Here is an 18,473-nt window from a genome sequence, read left to right on the forward strand (position 1 = left end):
CTAGAAACCGTCTTCATGGGGGCCCTCACTAATTATCACTGGGTTTTCACTGATCACTCCAGACTTGACGTGAAGAGCCAGTGAAGACGGCACTCGCCATCTAGTGGTGAATGTAGTAAACACCGATCCAAAAGGGCTCCTTTCAACCAACCAGGCACCTGAACAGTTACCACGTTCCCTTTTTCTGGATTTATTTTTGAGGGTTCTGTTTCTGTGATTTTAAAAAAGACAAATCAGACAATTGGATTTTCAAAAAAAATGGGACAATTGATTGATTGATGTAATCATTTAAATGGAGGTGTAGGTTGGGTGAACCAAACACAAGGCAGAGATTAGGAGAAAAAAAATGAAATGCCATTGACTGGATTTAGTTCTGATGCAACCATAAATATAAGTCTTATACTTTGAGAGGCTCTTTTCACCACTCAAGCGTTCTGTTATTGGATGGTTTCACTTAAAACCTCAGGAATCTCGTGGACCAGCTGGAAGATGAACCCTGGTTTTGAAAAGCCGTCTTCAGTTTAAGTTGTGGAGCTTCACATTCAAATACGTGTCTGTTGAGTCACCGTCTGTCGCCGAACGAAGTAAGAAGATGGTGATTTGGCCGACGGCCCACTGATGAAAGTATTGCAATGTTTGTGTATTTGTAGTGTTATAAACTGCATTCCCAGAAAACATGCTGGGGAAAAAAAGGGAACTTTACACACAATTCAGAAAAATAGCGTGCTAGTACGGATTTTCGGACAAATACACTTAAAATAAATGCACTATAGATATAAGATCAACAGCAGCTCTCCACATGTCAACAAGCCAAACTGGCCAATAACTTCTTCCACACGGCTGTGTTCAGGTCTGCGTTGAGCTGCAGTGACACACCTGCAGTGATTAAAAAACCACAGCCGTTCTCTGGGGATCTGCTTCATCCTGCAGGCTACTGGAGAGAGCAACCCACTCAATATTAGTGAGAACAGACCACCTACACTGGAAGCAACGCAATGGTATGGAGCAATTTTGGCAATATTTAAATTAGAAAAGTTGACACGGATGTGTACTACTGGAAGTGTAGGAATGACACTTTTCCTGACTTATGATCCACAAAATACTGATGCTTTTATGTTTGGTTTTCTGTGCTTAAGCATATTTACATGCATATAAAAATCTGTAAGAGGGATTTTTGTAAAGATGTTGAAGCGCATTTGTACACATATTGTCTATTCAAAAAAAATGTTGGTGCTGAATCAACAGGTGATCTTGATTAAAGTAGCTTTTCTTCCACACACAGTCAAGAGTTCACACGGCGTTCGCTCTGATGTCCTCGAGCTGGACAGCGTCCTCATTGTGAGGTCGGAGGTCGGGCTCAGGTTTCACCTTGGTGTCTTTGAGTATCTGTGAGACAAGGCGCTCATAAAACCACTCCAGGTCCTGAGGGTCCTCCGGCCAGGTGAGGTACTCTCTTCTCTGGACAAAAACTCTGACTGCCTTGTACTTCATCAGCTGGTAGTGAGCCACCTTCAGTTGTATCATATGAGAATGGAGAAAAAGGCCATTAGTGAAAGTCAAGAACTGTCTATTTTTTATTTTCAGTAAAAATTGCACAGCACAAGTTATCTGCCCTTTGTGTAACAATGTCAATTTAACGTTTGATTCTTTTTTAAATCAGCCATGATCAATATTTTAGGACAATGGATCTCATTACTACTTGTACATTGTAAAGACAGTAACTCAGCGGCCTTATACACACCTTCCCCACCACCAACATGATCAGAACGTTGGTCAGCTCCTCCAGCATCCGGCCCTGGGCCAAAGTGAACGCCTCCAAGCACCAGCCGTCTAGAGAGACACGCCACCCAGTTAGTTTCTTTAACCTCCGCCTTTGTCAGGGTTGAAAGGAGTAATAGAGGAGTAATAACGTGTGAAATAGTTAAACATTCACAACAACAATGGTGTGGGAGTGTCACTCAATGGCCCATTGACCCCCAAGTGAATGCACGACGACAGACATCTCTTGTTCTGTCACAGCAGGGTCGCACAACTCTGGATCGCCGGGAAAGTGATCGGCGCAACGTGGCGTCGGGCTGTGTTTCTCCAAAAGTTTATTTTTGCTTTAACAACTCTTCGCAGTTGCATTTTTTCTACCGCCGTAGCTTAAACGCACTTACTCACGTTCAAAGAAATGACAGGACTCATTCAATATCGTGGTGATCCTTAGATGATAAGAACAATTCCATTCTTATATCTGTTGGTCAAATTTTAAGCTACAGTCAGCAGATCTTTCGCTTAGCATAAAGAGTGGGGAAACTGCTAGCCTGGCTCTGTCTAAAGGTTAAAAAACACCTCTAAAGCTCACTAATTATCACTGTGTCAATAACATTGTACCTACAGTATAACCAAAGTGCTACAGCATCAAGTTGCGGTTTAACAGGAGGTTGGGCGCCAGATTATTTCTTGGCAGGGAGGAGGAGCCTTCCTCAAGTCTCTGCTGGCTGGCTGGCTGGCTGGCTGGCACTGTCACATGACTCATAAGTCACTGTGCCATGGCCAAGAAAGCAGCCAGGTGAAAAATGTGAAAACCACTGGAGGTCAGCAAAAACAAGATTTTCAGGAGGTGTTAGGATACCCAAACATATAGGAGAACAATATGGATCTTCTCATCTAACTCTCGGCTAGAAAGGAAATTAGTGCATCTTTTAAAATGTCAAACTGTTCCTTGAAAGAAAGGAAAAAAAATATTCCCTGGCCGAAGATGAAGCAGACTTATGTTACTTTGTGACTGTTACTACAAATGAAAGTCAGAAAAACCGCACCCTTAAGGAACTCTTTGGAGACAACGCACACGGTCTTCCTGCTGCCCCAGATGGCATCTCTGATGTTGGAAAGGTGATCCTCGCCTGGCAGGAAGTCTCTGGCCTCGAAACAGCAGCGGAAGAGGTTCTCCTCCGAAAACTGGTTATCCAGCTTCTTCAGCAGAGCAGCCTCCACCCAGCCGTAGTCGTTGTCGCTAAAGCAGAGGAAGGCATCGTGCTGCACTTCGTCCACGGGAGGCGTCGGCTTCGGGCCCTCGAGAACCCTACCCACGATCTTTTTGTAGATGATGAATATGCGCCCTCGGAGACGGGCGTAGACGATCCCACTGAGGACCACGGCGAGTATGAGGAGAGCGGACAAGATGAAGAGAGCAAACTTAAGATCTTGGACGGCCTTTTCGTCATCTTCCTCACATGGTTTGACGATGGCGGAGTATTCCAGCAGAGGAAGATTCTGTAGAGCGGCTGGGAACTCACACCTGTACTCCTCAATTGGGCTCAGGAAGGTTACAATTGTCGCGTTCAGCCACTTCACGAAGCCCTCCAGACTGCAATCGCAGTGGAACCGATTCGCAGCCAGGCTGAGGAAGCTCAGAGAACGAAAAATCGCCGGGTCCGGGGAGGCTAAAAAGTTGTTTGAGAGGTAGAGTCTCTTCAGGCCGATCGGAAAGATGTCCGGCTGCAGATAGGTTAAAGCATTGGATGAGAGGTCAATCTCTATGATCGAGCCCAGGCCGCGGAAAATCCCTTGTGGGAGAGTCGCAAGTGAGTTCAAGCTTAAATTAAGACCGAGCAGATTCTCTAGATTATCAAAAAGGTTGAGGCACTTCCCCTGCGTCCAAATGGTATTCAGGGAACTGTCGTGAAGATCCAGCACTTGCAAACTATTATTACGAGGTACAGTAACTTTCGGACTCTGTGTGCACCACTTGATGAAGTTGCCCCCATAGAACAAATTCTCGAGACGATTGAAATTAGTAAAGATATCATAAACGTCCTCCAAGTTAGTTAATCTGTTGTCTGCGACATCAACGTAGTTACTGTTGTTGCCCAATGCAACGATTTTACTTAAAGATTTCAGTTTGTTGTCGCCCAAAAGTAGATACTCTAAATTTGGTAATGGCGCCGGAGAACCCAGGTCTCGCAGTGAATTTCCCGTCAGATATAACGCTCGTAATTTTGGAAGACCGCTGAATGCTTTGTCTCCTAATGCACCAATGTGGTTGTTGGATAAATCCAACACCCGAAGGTCCATCAGATTGGCGAATGTGTGAGAGTATATTTCCCCCAGGAGGTTGGATGACAGGTTGAGCAATCGTAAATGTCCTTGAAGACCGTCGAAGGCATTTCTGTTAATCTGATTGATTTTGTTCATGGAAATGTCAATAATGATCGCATCTTTTAGAGGACTTAAAACAGCCTCCTGCAAAGCAAATATACGGTTTTTCGACAGATCCAACGTGGTAACTGAACTGTTCACGAGGCCTTCGAATGTGCTTTTATCTGGGTCGGGAAGGTTGTCATATGAGAAGTCTTTGCCCATGTGTCCAGAGAATATAAGGTGATCAATCGGAGTACCCTCTATTGCTTTGAAAAATTGCCTTGCTGTGTTCATGCGGAACCCATTGCTGGATAAGTCAAGGGTTATAAAACCCATCCCTCTGAATGGGTTCCCGCAGCTCTCCCAGTCAAAGCCTTCACTATAGCTGATATAGAACTTATTGGATTGCAAGTTCAGGAGTTTGAAGTATTTCCCCCGGAAACCAACAAGATCATCTTGGCACAATCGTTCAATCTGATTCAATTTGAGGTTTAGCTGTGTGAACTTTGAAAGTCTCGAAAAGAACAGTCCTGGTCGAACTCTCACTATTTTATTACCAAAGAGGTCGAGCGTTTCCAGGGACAAAAGTGGCTGCAGATAGCTGTCTGCTAGTATGGAGTCTGCCAAATTACAGTAATCCAAAAAGAGGTGTTGTAAATTGAACAGTCCTGCGAAAGCCCTCGGCTCCATCTGAAGGCCAATATTGAAGCCTAGCACCAACTTTGTCAATCTCCTCTGCCTGAGGAAAGCGTTGTTCCTGATGACGAGCTGCACACTCTGCTTTCCGAGATCTAACTCCTGCAGCTGGTCATAGCTTCTGAGCGAGCTGCTGTTGATCTCACTGATGTGGTTCATCTCCAGGTAGAGGTGGGTGATGTTGGGAGGCAGAGCAGGAACACTGTAGTGCCGCCGTGAGGCACAATCAGCCACGAGTCCATTCAAAGTGCATGATGGGTAGCATGTGGGTACCTGCAGGGAGGAGGGTTGCATTATTTCTGTAAATTGAAAAAGGACTTAACGTTATAAGTTAAAGGAAACATTTTAGGGAAATTTGCCCATTTGCTTTCTGGCTTAGAATTAAATGAGAAGATTGATACCACTGTCCCATCAACGGTAAATATGGAGCTGGAACCAGTAAACGGTTAGCTTAGCTTAGCATAAAGACTCGAAATAAACATTAATTAAGCATTTTTTTAAATCCATACAAAACATGGTATTGAGTGTGCTTTAGGTTGGCAGAGACAGGCTAGCTGTTTCCCCAGTTTGAAGTCTTTGTACTAAGCTAAGCTAACCGACGGGTGGCAGTACCTTCATATTTATCATACAGATATGAGAGTGGTATCAATCTTCTTATCTGATTCTCAGCAAGAAAGTGAATAAGCATGTATTGAATTTGAAAAAGCATATTTCCCAAAATATCCAACTTTTTCTTTATTTAATTATGAATCTGAATTAGATTGCCTTTAGATAACAAAATAATATTTCTGATTGCTGCCTTCTCACTGTTCAGTTTGAAAATACAACTTCAATGATCATGAAACAATCTAAATGTGATATACCTGTAGGTATAATCCGATGAAAACCGACTGAAGAGCCACATGTGTCCACATTCTGTCCTCGCCCTAACAAGATGTCCAAAGAGAAAGTGAAACACTTAAATAATGCAATGTTGTTGCATTGGCTCAGCAGTGAAACTATAACAGAGGACAGGAAGGTGTTTGAGCATTTAGTTAGGTCTGTTTGCTTTAGCAGGTTCATAGTTCGCTAGTGGAGTGACCGTCTGGGTGACCGTGGCTAAGTGGAGAGCAGGGCCGCCTTTCTATCAGAGGGTCGGTGGTCATGTCATTGTGTCCTTGAGCAAGACACTTAACCCCCTCAATTGCTCCCGTAGCTGCGTCTACGGTGTGTAGATAGATACTGAATTGTAAGTCGCTTTGGATAAAAGCGTCTGCTAAATGACTGTAATGTAATGTAATGTAATGGAGCTTCAGCGTCACACTGCTCAGTACACAACCATTCAAGCCCGATATGAGCTTTAATAACAAAGCTCTATTCCAATAGCTGACGTGTTTGCCTTGAGCAAATAACTGTGTCCTATCGTAATGATCATATTGTAATGACCACCTGCCATACTAGTTACAATTACATTTTATTAGAGTTTGTGACTCTTAAAGGATTTTTTTTAACAACAAGGTTCACTTCATCTTCTTGTCACATTCAAACCTAAACAATTGAAGTCAATGAACATTAACTTATTTATTCTCCATTCAATGTATTAGTGGGCAATCTGATTTTACTCATGAAGTTCAGTTTACCACGAGTCTTCTGTGGCTTTGGACAAGCTTTCTAAAAATTCTGGGGGAAAACCCCTATCAAGTTGCACTATGGGAAACATAGGTTTTGCAGGTGTAATTCAAGGTTGACTCATTGTAGTCACTATATCTCAGCCTCTGCAACATCATTGATGGCAGACTCTATATGCTCAATTATGACCATTCTCTTTTTAACCCTCCAACTTTATGGGACTGCAAACATTGGTTAAATACCCCTCTAATAACTGGATAATATTACTAATTAAACTTTCAAATATGTTACAAAAAGCAGACATGATACTTAATTTTATATATTTTCTCCCTATTATGTGTAGTGAATAGGCAGTGTTAAAATAAACTGTGTATACCCTAATAGCAATACTTCACATAATAATACTTGTTAGTGAATAGGGGGCGGGGCTGTACTGCGGAATGTGTTCCGTATTTAGGTTGATAACTTGTATCATAACGGCGCTTCTCCTGCGCATCAACACCAATACACAATCATGTTACAGGCTATCACCGGTGTTAGAAGCTTCACCTTCATATATGTAGGCTACGAGCCTTTCAAATAAAAACTGCTACGTAACTTTTAAAGCAGCTATTTTCCGGTTTATTAACGTTACTGAACAGGCAGACTGACACGTTTATTGCACAATGTAGGCTATTTTTAACAGCGGGTGTTAGTCGAAAACAGACATGTTCAAACAACCCAAATGTTTTAACAACGCTCGAGAATGTGTTCGACAAAACGACGAAAATGAAGCGAGTCCGTCGCACACGTTTCAGGTCACAAATCGTATTTATGATTCGCAGTTTAGAGCGATAATGAAGTTAAATCTTACCAGTGTCGGTGTTGTGTAACCTGGGAAAAACCTTTCAGTGTCACTCCTTTGTACAGTGGGAACCTCCTCCCTGCAGACCTGCCCACCACAACGATGCTCCTTTTCCCAATAAATATCTGCTCTGAGGCTCGTTAGCATGCGTGGCTTTGATTAACTGTCAGTGAGGCAAACCCATGAGCAAGATAAAGACAATGTCGCAATTTCCTAAATGACATAATAACGTCTTCCTCTTTCAAAGATAACTTTCCTCATTGTCTTGCTCCAGTTGTTACATTGGATCCTCTTATGAAAGGCTGTTTCATCTTTGGAAACATGTAACATCTTTAAACGTACTAACTCTCAACTACTGCTACAATACTAGGTTACTACAATACTAGGTTACTACTGCTACAATACTAGGTTACTACTGCTACAATACTAGTCTACTACTGCTACAATACTAGGTTACTACTGCTACAATACTAGTCTACCACTGTTCTGATACTAGGTTACTTCTGCTACAATACTAGGTTACTACTGCTACAATACTAGGTTACTACTGCTACAATACTAGTCTACTACTGCTACAATACTAGGCTACTACTGCTACAATACTAGGTTACTACTGCTACAATACTAGTCTACTACTGCTACAATACTAGGCTACTACTGCTACAATACTAGGTTACTACTGCTACAATACTAGGTTACTACTGCTACAATACTAGGCTACTACTGCTACAATACTAGGTTACTACTGCTACATTACTAGTCTACTACTGCTACAATACTAGGCTGCTACAATACTAGGTTACTACTGCTACAATACTAGGTTACTACTGCTACAATACTAGGCTACTACTGCTACAATACTAGGTTACTACTGCTACATTACTAGTCTACTACTGCTACAATACTAGTCTACCACTGTTCTGATACTAGGTTACTTCTGCTACAATACTAGGTTACTACTGATACAATACTAGGTTACTACTGCTACAATACTAGGCTACTACTGCTACAATACTAGGTTACTACTGCTACATTACTAGTCTACTACTGCTACAATACTAGTCTACTACTGCTACAATACTAGGTTACTACTGATACAATACTAGGTTACTACTGATACAATACTAGGTTACTACTGCTACATTACTAGTCTACTACTGCTACAATACTAGGTCACTACTGCTACAACACTAGGTTACTACTGCTACAATACTAGGTTACTACTGCTACATTACTAGGCAACTACTGATACTACTAGCCTACTACTGCTACAATACTAGGCTGCTACTGCTAATACCACTTCCAATGATGCAGAAATAGGCTGTTCTATTCTTTACTTAGGCCTAAGTAAACGTAACGTTACTAATGCCACTGTAAAAATACTGTGTTACAAGTAATGCAATGAAAATGTTGTAGGAAAATGTAGGATACTTAACTAATTAAAAGTTGACTTCTAAATGCAGAAGAATGTCCCCTGCAACCGTTCTACTATTCTAAATTATATCAGACTGTTATTCCTCGTGCATAAATGTCAAAGCAGGATATTTACTGTTGGTTGAGGTGGAGCTCATTTTTAACTTTCATTATGGATTAATTGCTGATTCTCCATGAATGAATTAATTGATTATTTGGTTTAAGAGAATGGTGTCATGATTGCCCAAAGCCCAAAGTTAAACCTTGATGTTGTTTGTTTTGTCCAACCAATAGTCCAAATCAGATCATCATTTAAAAAAACTAAAGAATAAGAATAGTTCAAAGGAAAAGCAGCAAGCTGGAACCATGAAATGATTTCTGCACAAAAGACGACTTAAACAATCAAAATAGTTGCCAATTAATTTTCTGACAATCAACTAACTGATTTATCAACTCATCCTTTCAGCTGTACTTGTATACTTGGGGGTTTAATTCATCACAAAACATCACATTTATGTTTTGTATGAAAAAACTGTAACTAAAGCTGCATTTAGGTAGATTCCCCTCTAAAATGTGGTGGAGTACAAGTACGACGTGGCGTGAAAAGAAAAGGCTCAACAAACTTACAAGTAACTCTAATTGAAATATACTTTGTAACATTCCACCACTGACTGCTGCTCCCACTACTCTTACTTTGTCTTCTACTACTACTACTACTACTGCTGCTAATAGAAGTACCTCAAAACTGGACTTCAGCACTGTACTTGAGTAAATGTACTTGGTTACATGCCACAATCGTGAATACTTGTAGCAGTAGAATTAGTAATAGTAGTGTATTGCTACATCTTCTACCACCACCACCATCACCACTACTAGTACTACTACTGCTATTACTGCTTGGCTACTGCTACTATCACTGTTGTTAACAGCGCTATTATTACAATCCTAGTGCTAGTACAACCACTTCTATACTGTTACTAGTAGTGCTAAACTACTAGTATTACTGCGATTACTACTGCTGCAACAACTATTACCATACAAACACAAGAATGAAAAGAGATGGATTCATAATTTGAAACTTTTCCTTCTAAATATTCCTTATTGTTATTCCATTATTTTCAGGGGAGGTGTGACATTTTAGAAGTTATTCTCCAATCCATCACCGTATATAAATGTAACACATTATCCAGGCTAAAGTGTGCCTGATGAGTGTGTGTGTGCGGAGGACATTAATGGGGTTCCTTACAGCAGAGAGCTGTGCACGTATTCATATGGTTAACCTGTAGTTCTCCTCTTCCTCCACAAGGGGGGGCAGTCGTCCCGTGTCTGAGGCAAGACCGGTAGAGAGCGCTGCATTCATTCACATTTTTTTAAATAAGTTAATAATGCACAAACTTAAAAATAACAAAACAAAGTTATTTGGCATGTTTTATTACATTGCGTCCTGTGTATTTGCGTTGAATGAAAGACAAGACCAGTACTTTTTTTTTGTATAATACTTCTGTTGTCTCGTGAGTTCATGGTGGCATCACCCCTGTCTCCCTAATTGTTTTTGCTGAGTCACCTCATTGTCTCTGTGGTTGTCTTTGAGGCTTCACCTGTACATTCACGTGTCGTACTTTATCTGTTCTTTTTCTTTTTCTTTAAGCGTCCCTCGTCACGCGCTGTAAACTGTGCGCTTCGTCCTCCGCGGCTTTGAGCGCGCCGCCGCTCTCCATTTTCCCTCTGCCGTTGAGGATGCGATGAGCCAGAAACACCACCAGCAAGATAAAGAACACGGTGCACACTATGATCGCCACGAGACCCCCCGCTGACACCGCCGAGGGCCGCCTCGTTGGATCCGGACGCGGCGCGGGGGATGTCGTGGGGACGCCCGGGGTCGTGCCCTCTCCGGAGCCCTCCGAACCGCCATCTGTGTCCGTGTCACCCCCGTTTTTGACGCACTTGAACTCTCCGACAAGCGTGTATCCCGGAGAGCATGTGCACACGTAGCTGCCGAACGTGTTTTCGCACTCCTGATCGCAATAAAAGAAAGAGCACTCGTCCATGTCTATGCAGACCGTGTTCGCCTCCCTCTCCTCCGACAAGTACCCGTCCGGGCAGTAGCACTGGAACCGGTCGTTCGGGTCGCACTCGGCGACGCACTCCTCTTCCCCGCAGTGGAGCACACACTTATTCGGTGCCTTCGGGTCCTCTTTGTATCCATCATAACAAGAGCACTCGTAGCTACCGGGAGTGTTTTCGCAAATGTGCTCGCACGGAGCGGACGCGCACTCGTCCACGTCAACGCACAGACCGCTGCGCGCCTCGTATCCATCCTCGCAGACACACTGGAACCCGCCGACGACGTTGACGCACATGAAGTTCTCCCCGGGACACTGCCGCTCGTCCCGGCAGTCGTTAAAGTCCACGCACGACCTGCCGTCCTGCGCCAGCTTAAAGCCGTGGTCGCACATGCACGCGTAGGAGCCTCCGTCTTTGTAGCAGGCGTGCGCACAGTGCAGGGCCACGCACGGGTCGTCGGCGCCCGTCTCCTCGCAGGTGACGTTGTTCGTGCGGTTGACGGTCTGGCCCGACGGGCAGAAGCAGACGGGCCTGTGTTTGGGGTTCACTGCGCACCTGTACTCACACCCGCCCTCGTGTATCTCGCAGCTCCAGGGTGCCTGCAGCCACTGCTCGGTGAAGCAGACGTATTTGGTCTCGGCCGGCATCCGGATGGCGATGCTCCCGGGGGGCAAAGACAGCACATCCTCGCCCACAAACCCCATGGGGGTCCTGTAGGTGATGGACTCGCCCTGTGCGACCGGAAGACCTTTGCACGGGTCACTGAAGCTGTACTCGCAGAGGAACCCGGCCAAGTGTTCGCCGCACGGTTCCGGGATCCATTGAAACTCGTCCTCTTGGGAAACCGAGACGCAGCGCTGAGAGGAACAGCTGTCGTCCAAACCCGGTGCCCATTTGAAGAAGTCGCTTTCGCTGTCCTCGGTCACCCACTGGAAGCCCCTCAGCTCAGCAGCAGAGTCCGGGCAGCCGGTCGCCAGATGTAAGCCGATCCAGTAACGCCCTGTCAAGTTCCCCAACAAGATGGAGAGAATATCGTGGGAGACAGACGACCGAACTGTCATCAAATGTCCTTCCCGGTCTCTGCATCGGTCCTGCGCGGCTGTGAAATCGCTGGCGTGGGAGAACACAGTGAAGCACTGGGTCCCGATGCAGTACCCGTTACTCGGCTCTATCCCGCCGGCTCTTCCCATCAGGAAAGTCAACAAGAAAACAAATAGTCCCGTAACGTCCCTCATGTTTGAACCTCGCTGCTGTCCGTTTATGTTCTCGCGCGTCCCGGCAGTGTATAGGCTTGTTTGTTTGAGAAAACGTCAAGCTCGCATTTATAGCCCCCCGACTCCATGTTTAGTGCTCCGGCGGAGGAAGGAAGTGGCTCTTAATCAGCCCTCTGCTCACTGTCTTCCCCCCCCCCCCCCCCCTCCCCATCCCCCTTCCTTCAGAAACTTTCTCCTCTTGAAGGCGGACCACATCCCCAAATTACGCACGGCGTTTACGCACGTACGTAGCGAAGCCGCGCGCACGCAAGTGGAGGTGGGGGCATCTGCCCAACGCCCCCAAAGTGCAGTAGCCCCTCCCCACACCACTCTTCACTAAGTGTGAACGAGTCGTTCTTTTAGTCTCGTGGTCAGACTTTAAATACAGTTTAGCTTGAGGTTAAAACTGTGACAGTCTAGAACTTAGTTCCAACACATTTTGACTTGTTTGGGACATTGATGTGAACATGAACGTCATCATAGCTCATAACGAGGCAGAATAAGGTTGAGACAATGAAACATCTTGTAATGTGTTGATTTTCATCTGAGACAGTGAGGTCAGCAGTGACATGTAGAGAAACTGAATGAAATAAGAGAAAAAGAATAAAACAGCTACAATGCAAAGGAACGTCTATTATTAAAGCCTTTTTCTTCCCCAGTATTTCTTCCTCTCACCTCATGTAGTAATATAATTATGAGTATTCTGTTAAGAATATTGCTAAGTGACACCAAGTCCCTTTGCTAAATGATTAAAGTACTACAAATATGAATGAAAATTAACCTTCTGTGAATCACACACCAATATTTAATGTTCAGAACTTTATTTATCATTCAATTGTGAAATATTCACCAACCGATAAAAGCTCCATGAGCCGTCAGTTATACAGTAAAGGCAACAACATTCAACCTCATGTGACTGTCAGTGGTAGCACAGCATTATCAGAGAATACAGTAACATGTCATTCAGTTATAGTTCTAATGTTCTCAGTGTTATACAGAAGGAATCGTGTGAACATCGGTCACACACAAAAACACCACACACTAGAAAAATAATGTGCATTTGACAAAAAAAAGGTCCTTTTCTCTACACTAAAGGTTTCCAGTGTCACTTTAGAAAAGATTCAACTGAAGTGGTTCACAAATACAGTATACATTGCAACCAATTTTGTGGAATATTACATAACTTGCGATACGCAAAAGTGTGCAAAACGAGGATGTCGAGCAAAGGCACGTTTTGTTTTCCTTTTTTAAAGAACTTAAAGCTCAGTACAGTGTAAAAAGACAGCAACAAAGTGAGATCACACATAGAGCTGGTTCCGGTGTGAGAGAATCTTTCAAATACATTGAACATTAAAGGTTGACATTGCTGGATTTGTAGAGCTTTTGAGGAAACTGCTTTGTAATTAGAAAAAGCAACCATACTAACTTATTATTACCATGTAACAGCTTCGTTTGTTTTATAAGTCCAAAAAACTGTCCTCATGGAAACAAAAAGGTTGATAAGTGAGACAAATTAACAACAATTCTATACAAAAATCTACCAAACATTCAGAAATCAAGTCCAATATCTAGGACTTTACTTTATCAGATAAAATAACTACTCTTATTAAACAAAATTATTTTTGGGATATTTTTCATAATTATATCATTGTTGTATGACTATTGTATAGCTTTATGTTTTTTTATGAACTCTGCCACCGCATTTACATTCAAAGTAGAAAAATAAAAATTCCCATTGTCAACCAATTTATTTTCATAGTGAATTAGACAATGGTTGGCGGGCCACCCGTCACCCTCTCATGAGACGGATTGCTACTTCACAGAGTGTGGTTGAGGGCAGCTATACAGATAAATAACCAGTTTCCTGTGAAAAAATATGTGAAAAAGTCCAAAACTGTTTATCTGACGTTATGTTTATCTTGAGGAAATAAAAAAACCCTCAAAGGTGGAAAAGCACCCATAAGTTCCTTACGGGTGATTAAAAGTATTTATGAGTCACTTTTGAACTGTTTGTCCATAGACAACCTCTTGTATGTCTCCGAGGTCACCTGCTGCAGGTAGAAAATATCAATGTCCGGGCGTTTGATAGAGGAGAGCTCGAATCTGCCGCAACGCTTGACCGCGTTTCGGATCAGGAAGGACAGCAGGGCTGCGCACAGCGCCATGAACATGCTGATGCCCAGGACGCTGCCGGTCTTGACGTAAGAGGGCACCGCGGCCGGGTGTGCGCTAGCTGGGGTGGGGTACGGAGGAGGAGTGGAGCCCGATCCATCGTCCTCGTCCTCCTCCTCGATGAGCACGCAAGTGTTCCCGTTCTGGTGCAGCTTGAACCCCTCGTCGCACAAACATCGGTAACCCCCGAACAAATTCTCACACTTGTGGTCGCACTGCTCCATCTCGCATTCGTTGATGTCGGTGCAAAAGGGCGCGCTGCTCTTCCCGTCTTGGGAGTCTAGGATGTAACCGTTGGGGCAGAAACACGAGTCCTGGTCGTTCCTGTCGCACCTGGCCGGGCAGTCCTTCTCGGTGCAGATCATATCGCACTTGGTGGGGTCGTGGGCCGCAGCCCTGAACCCCTTCTTGCACACGCACTGGTAAACCCCGTTGACCTTGTCACAAATGTGCTCACACTTCTCGCAGATCATGACATTTATGCACCCCCCCTCCTCCTCGAAGAAGCCATCACTACACGTGCACTTGAACCCTTCCCGGGTGTTCTCGCACTCCTCGCCTTCGCCCGAGCAAGGGTTCTCCTCACAGGCACCCGTGGTGCAAGAGATGTTGTTGCGATGGAGGACCTTCCCCGCGGGACAGGTGCAGGTGTGTGTCTTGGCGCTGCAGTTGTGCTCGCAGCCCCCCAACATCACCTCACACCTCCAGGGAGCTCGCATCCAACCCTTGGCGAAACACACGTGCTTCGATTCCGCATAAATACCGCCAACCTCAACCGTTACCGCGGTGGTTCCTGGTGGAAACATTTCCGATTCGTCCACCCTAAAGTCCATGGGCGTGGTGTATTTCACCTGTGCGTCTCCATCTGTCTGTAAACCACTGCACGGCTCCTCGAACGTGTACTGGCACAGGAATCCGTTCTGGGTGCTGCGGCACGGTTTCCGCTGCAGCTCGATTTTGCGTCCGGTCGACACGGAGATGGACGTGCAGTTTTGTAGACCTGCTGCAGCTTCCTCTGCTGCCGTGTCTGTGCCGGGCAGCTTCACCCAGTAACTACCGCTGACAGTCAATATCTCATCTACATGTTCCAAGCCTAAAGCGTACAACTGTCCGCCGGAGTCTTGGCATCTTTTCCAAGCGCCTGTAAAGTCCTCGGGCTCCTGGAAAACCCCGAAACACTGATTCCCGGCGCAATGTCCCCGTTGGGACAGGACCGTTTCCTCCAGCGCGCAGAGGACAACCACACAAATGAGCAACGCGTGTGTTGAAGGAATCATGGTGGCGATGTTAGAAAAGCAGCCGGTGGTGGCCTGCGATGGCATAAAGCTCCGTGTTCGACGATCTGAAGCGGATTCAGCGACTGGAGGCTGAGCATAGCCCCCCATTTATAAAAGCCTCACGCTGTATTTTTTTATGTCGGACCAGGCGAGGAAGGAAGTTCCGTCCAGGCCAACAGTTAAAGCCCCGGTCTGATTGCTCAACCCTCCCTCCCTCCAAAAGCCTTATCTCAAAGAGACTGTCCCATCAAAACACACACACACACACACACACACACACACACACACACACACACACACACACACACACACACACACACACACACAACGACAGAGCGCACACACATGACGTGAACTTTTAATAAGGGGGGGGGGCAATATCCCATAATCCTCTCCCATGAGTTTTCTAGATTTAGATGATATTCCAGTTAAAGTCTTGAGGGAAGAGATAAACATCTCTCCACTCTCACAAATACATGCACACAAAGTAACAAAAGAGTCGGCCGACTTTGAGGGACTGTGCAGCTTTATATCTTCTCTTCAGAGGGAAATGTTGCACTCTTTAATCCACTACTTATATTTTCTACCTACTTTACAGATAAAGATTACATATACAATATCTGCTGATCAAACCACAAAATGAATTTATGTCTTAATTTAAACTATACCAATAGCCTCTACAATATAAAGTTATTGATTTTGTAGCACCCATAACAGATACCAGCGACTCAATCTCAGAACCCATCAACTCTGGAGGCAAGGAGATATATTTCTGTTGTTGTTTAAAGTCAGAATAGCAACTAAGACTAGAGACGACTTCTACAACCGGATTGTTTTACAAGTACTATGTACAAGTTTACGAGCTCATTTTAAACCAACAAAAAGCTAAATAATCGTCAGATGATATCCGTGGGTTCCCAGATTTAATTTCGGGCAGTAAATTCCACCACTTTTGCTCTCCACACAGGACTGTTTACCTGCATTCAACCAAAATTTGGCAAAAAACGCTCAAACGGAAACCAGAACACTTCCGATACCAAAATCTTGTCCCGTTACCAACCGATTCTTTATGCTGAATCTGTTTATAAAGATCACCAGAGACTTGAACAAGTTGTTCTTCAATAAATCAACATGTAAAAGGGAACATATATCCGAAATCTCTAAAAACAATTTCTAACTTAAAGCTGCACCAATCATTATTTTTACATTAACAATGGATCAATGACTATGTGTAATGTTAGAGAGGTCACTGGTAATGAAAAAACCTACAGAGGTTTATCACCCAATCAACATTTCCCCTCAGCTCAATGGAGCATTTTAGCGTCTTTCAGCTCATTGTCTTGGTTTGTCAGCGTGCAACTTTACTGTTGTGTACCACCAGCTATCTTAAGGGTTGGTAGAGACCAAAAACAGAGCTAAAAGAGAATGAATATTGAACTTACATTTGCCAGGTGGACAGAAACTCGACTGCAAATGAATGCTGTGTCTGCTAAAAGTGTAAATAAGTAACAAGTTGCTGGCACATTAGCCATATCAACTTTATCGGGTGATAATGTGTCAATGTTGTGTTTTGAGCTAGTACCGTTCCCCCAGCAAAGCCTTAAAGAACATTTGCCTCACTTGCTGTAGGTACCATGAACAAATCACCAGTCACTGCACAATTCACAATGTACTTAATAATAGAAACATTAACTAAGAAAAGCACTCCTTCCCGAAGAGACACTGACGCATGGATTCGAACTTCCTTAAGGTACAATAATAACTGTTGAGGTAGAGACACAATTGTCTGACTTATGGTCAATCTTGATCAATCATCTCTTTGAAACTATTCAACGTCTTCCCTCAGATCGGTGGGGCTGGCGAAGGAGGAAGAGAGCTGCCTTCCACTTTCCTCAGGGGGGAAAGTGACTGGACAGGAAGAGGAAGTGGGAACAAGAGGGCTGGACACACTTCCCACAGCCCCTTGGTGCAGAAACAAAACGTGACTAAAGGTGCACTACGTAAACTGGAGTTTTGGTCGAGTAGATTTGAAGGAATGTGACAGACTGATTCCCTCCCAAATTGACACAGAGTGATTCAGTGGTTGTAATGGGAGCTGAAACATATGTTTCAGTGCAGTAGAGTGTAGAACCATAAGAACATTGTTATGTAAATGATTGTCAGCTGTAATTAAATTTGTATTCGGAGACGTAAAAAACTGACTTATTATTGTGATTAAAGACATTTATGCCACAGTGAAGAACTACCCACAATTCACAGAGGTAGGGAGGCTCAATGCTATTTCAGTCCCCTCGTTAAAGGGGTGTGGTGGGATGGAACGGGGTGGAGGGGATGTGACAGGGATCGGAACCCTTTGTTCATGCTATAGAAACAAAATAATCAGTGTTTTTATTCGAGTCTTGAACGTTCAACTTTAAGATTCCGATCTTGGCTAGGACGCCTAGCAGTGGGCGCCACGGTTTGATCCAATACAGTGACACACGCTTCTGTGTAACCATAACACAAAGTCAGCTTGGCGACAAAAAGCAGGCCGGTCGGTCTCCGTCAATATTTTCTCTGATATCTATCTTCAGTGCCCACGCTGAGTCTGTTTAGTTTCTCCTCGCTCTTTCCAGTCGTCACGTTCACGGTGTTTTCACGGTGAACACACGGTGAACACACGGGACGCAGTTACTTTGATGAGGTCTGGTGTCGGCACAGTCTTGGTTAGAAATCGATATTCGGAGCGTCAGAGAATGCAAAACAGGGGAAGCTATTGCAGCTTTTTAACACGTTATTTATTCATTGTCATTGAGGTTAAGAACAAGAAACATTCACAAGGACACAATCAGACAGTAACATGGAATTAAACTTTGTTACAAGAATCATAAAAAACACCAGTAAATAAAGCTCTATCACACTTTATCACGCCCCTCCCCGTCTGATACCGACACACAAAGCACCCTTTAGCGTCTGTATGAGACACATCGGGCTTCCAAATAACTACAATGTAAACTTATCGGCGTCATTATTAGAAGCTCA

The 18,473-nt window shown here is 44.1% G+C and overlaps 3 protein-coding genes across 4 annotated transcripts; all 3 read right to left on the minus strand.

Moving 5' to 3' along the window:
- Positions 1 to 204: 204 nt before the first annotated feature.
- On the minus strand, positions 205 to 7,357 carry LOC137871106 (toll-like receptor 5). Of its 2 annotated transcripts, none has more exons than XM_068708721.1 (5): positions 7,283 to 7,357; positions 5,685 to 5,747; positions 2,805 to 5,094; positions 1,742 to 1,830; positions 205 to 1,509 (listed from the first exon to the last, which is right to left on the minus strand). In XM_068708721.1, exons 2-5 carry the CDS (start codon positions 5,733 to 5,735, stop codon positions 1,291 to 1,293), a joined length of 2,649 nt encoding a protein of 882 aa, XP_068564822.1. In that variant the 5' UTR covers positions 5,736 to 5,747; positions 7,283 to 7,357; the 3' UTR covers positions 205 to 1,290. The 2 variants fall into 2 exon arrangements, with proteins under 2 accessions (XP_068564822.1, XP_068564823.1); XM_068708722.1 differs by having other exon boundaries at positions 2,805 to 5,120; positions 7,283 to 7,310.
- Positions 7,358 to 10,101: 2,744 nt separating this feature from the next.
- On the minus strand, positions 10,102 to 12,129 carry thbd (thrombomodulin). The gene has a single exon (XM_068708726.1). The coding sequence runs from the start codon at positions 11,983 to 11,985 to the stop codon at positions 10,330 to 10,332; it is 1,656 nt and encodes a 551-aa protein (XP_068564827.1). The 5' UTR covers positions 11,986 to 12,129; the 3' UTR covers positions 10,102 to 10,329.
- A 678-nt stretch (positions 12,130 to 12,807) lies between these two features.
- On the minus strand, positions 12,808 to 15,649 carry LOC137871111 (thrombomodulin-like). Its single transcript, XM_068708728.1, has one exon. The coding sequence runs from the start codon at positions 15,558 to 15,560 to the stop codon at positions 13,992 to 13,994; it is 1,569 nt and encodes a 522-aa protein (XP_068564829.1). The 5' UTR covers positions 15,561 to 15,649; the 3' UTR covers positions 12,808 to 13,991.
- Between the last annotated feature and the right edge of the window lie 2,824 nt (positions 15,650 to 18,473).

Source organism: Cebidichthys violaceus, unplaced genomic scaffold (genome assembly GCF_023349555.1).
Source record: "Cebidichthys violaceus isolate CVI_PGR_0920_01 unplaced genomic scaffold, fCebVio1.0.p SCAF_14, whole genome shotgun sequence".
NCBI classification, from domain to species: Eukaryota; Metazoa; Chordata; class Actinopteri; order Perciformes; family Stichaeidae; genus Cebidichthys; species Cebidichthys violaceus.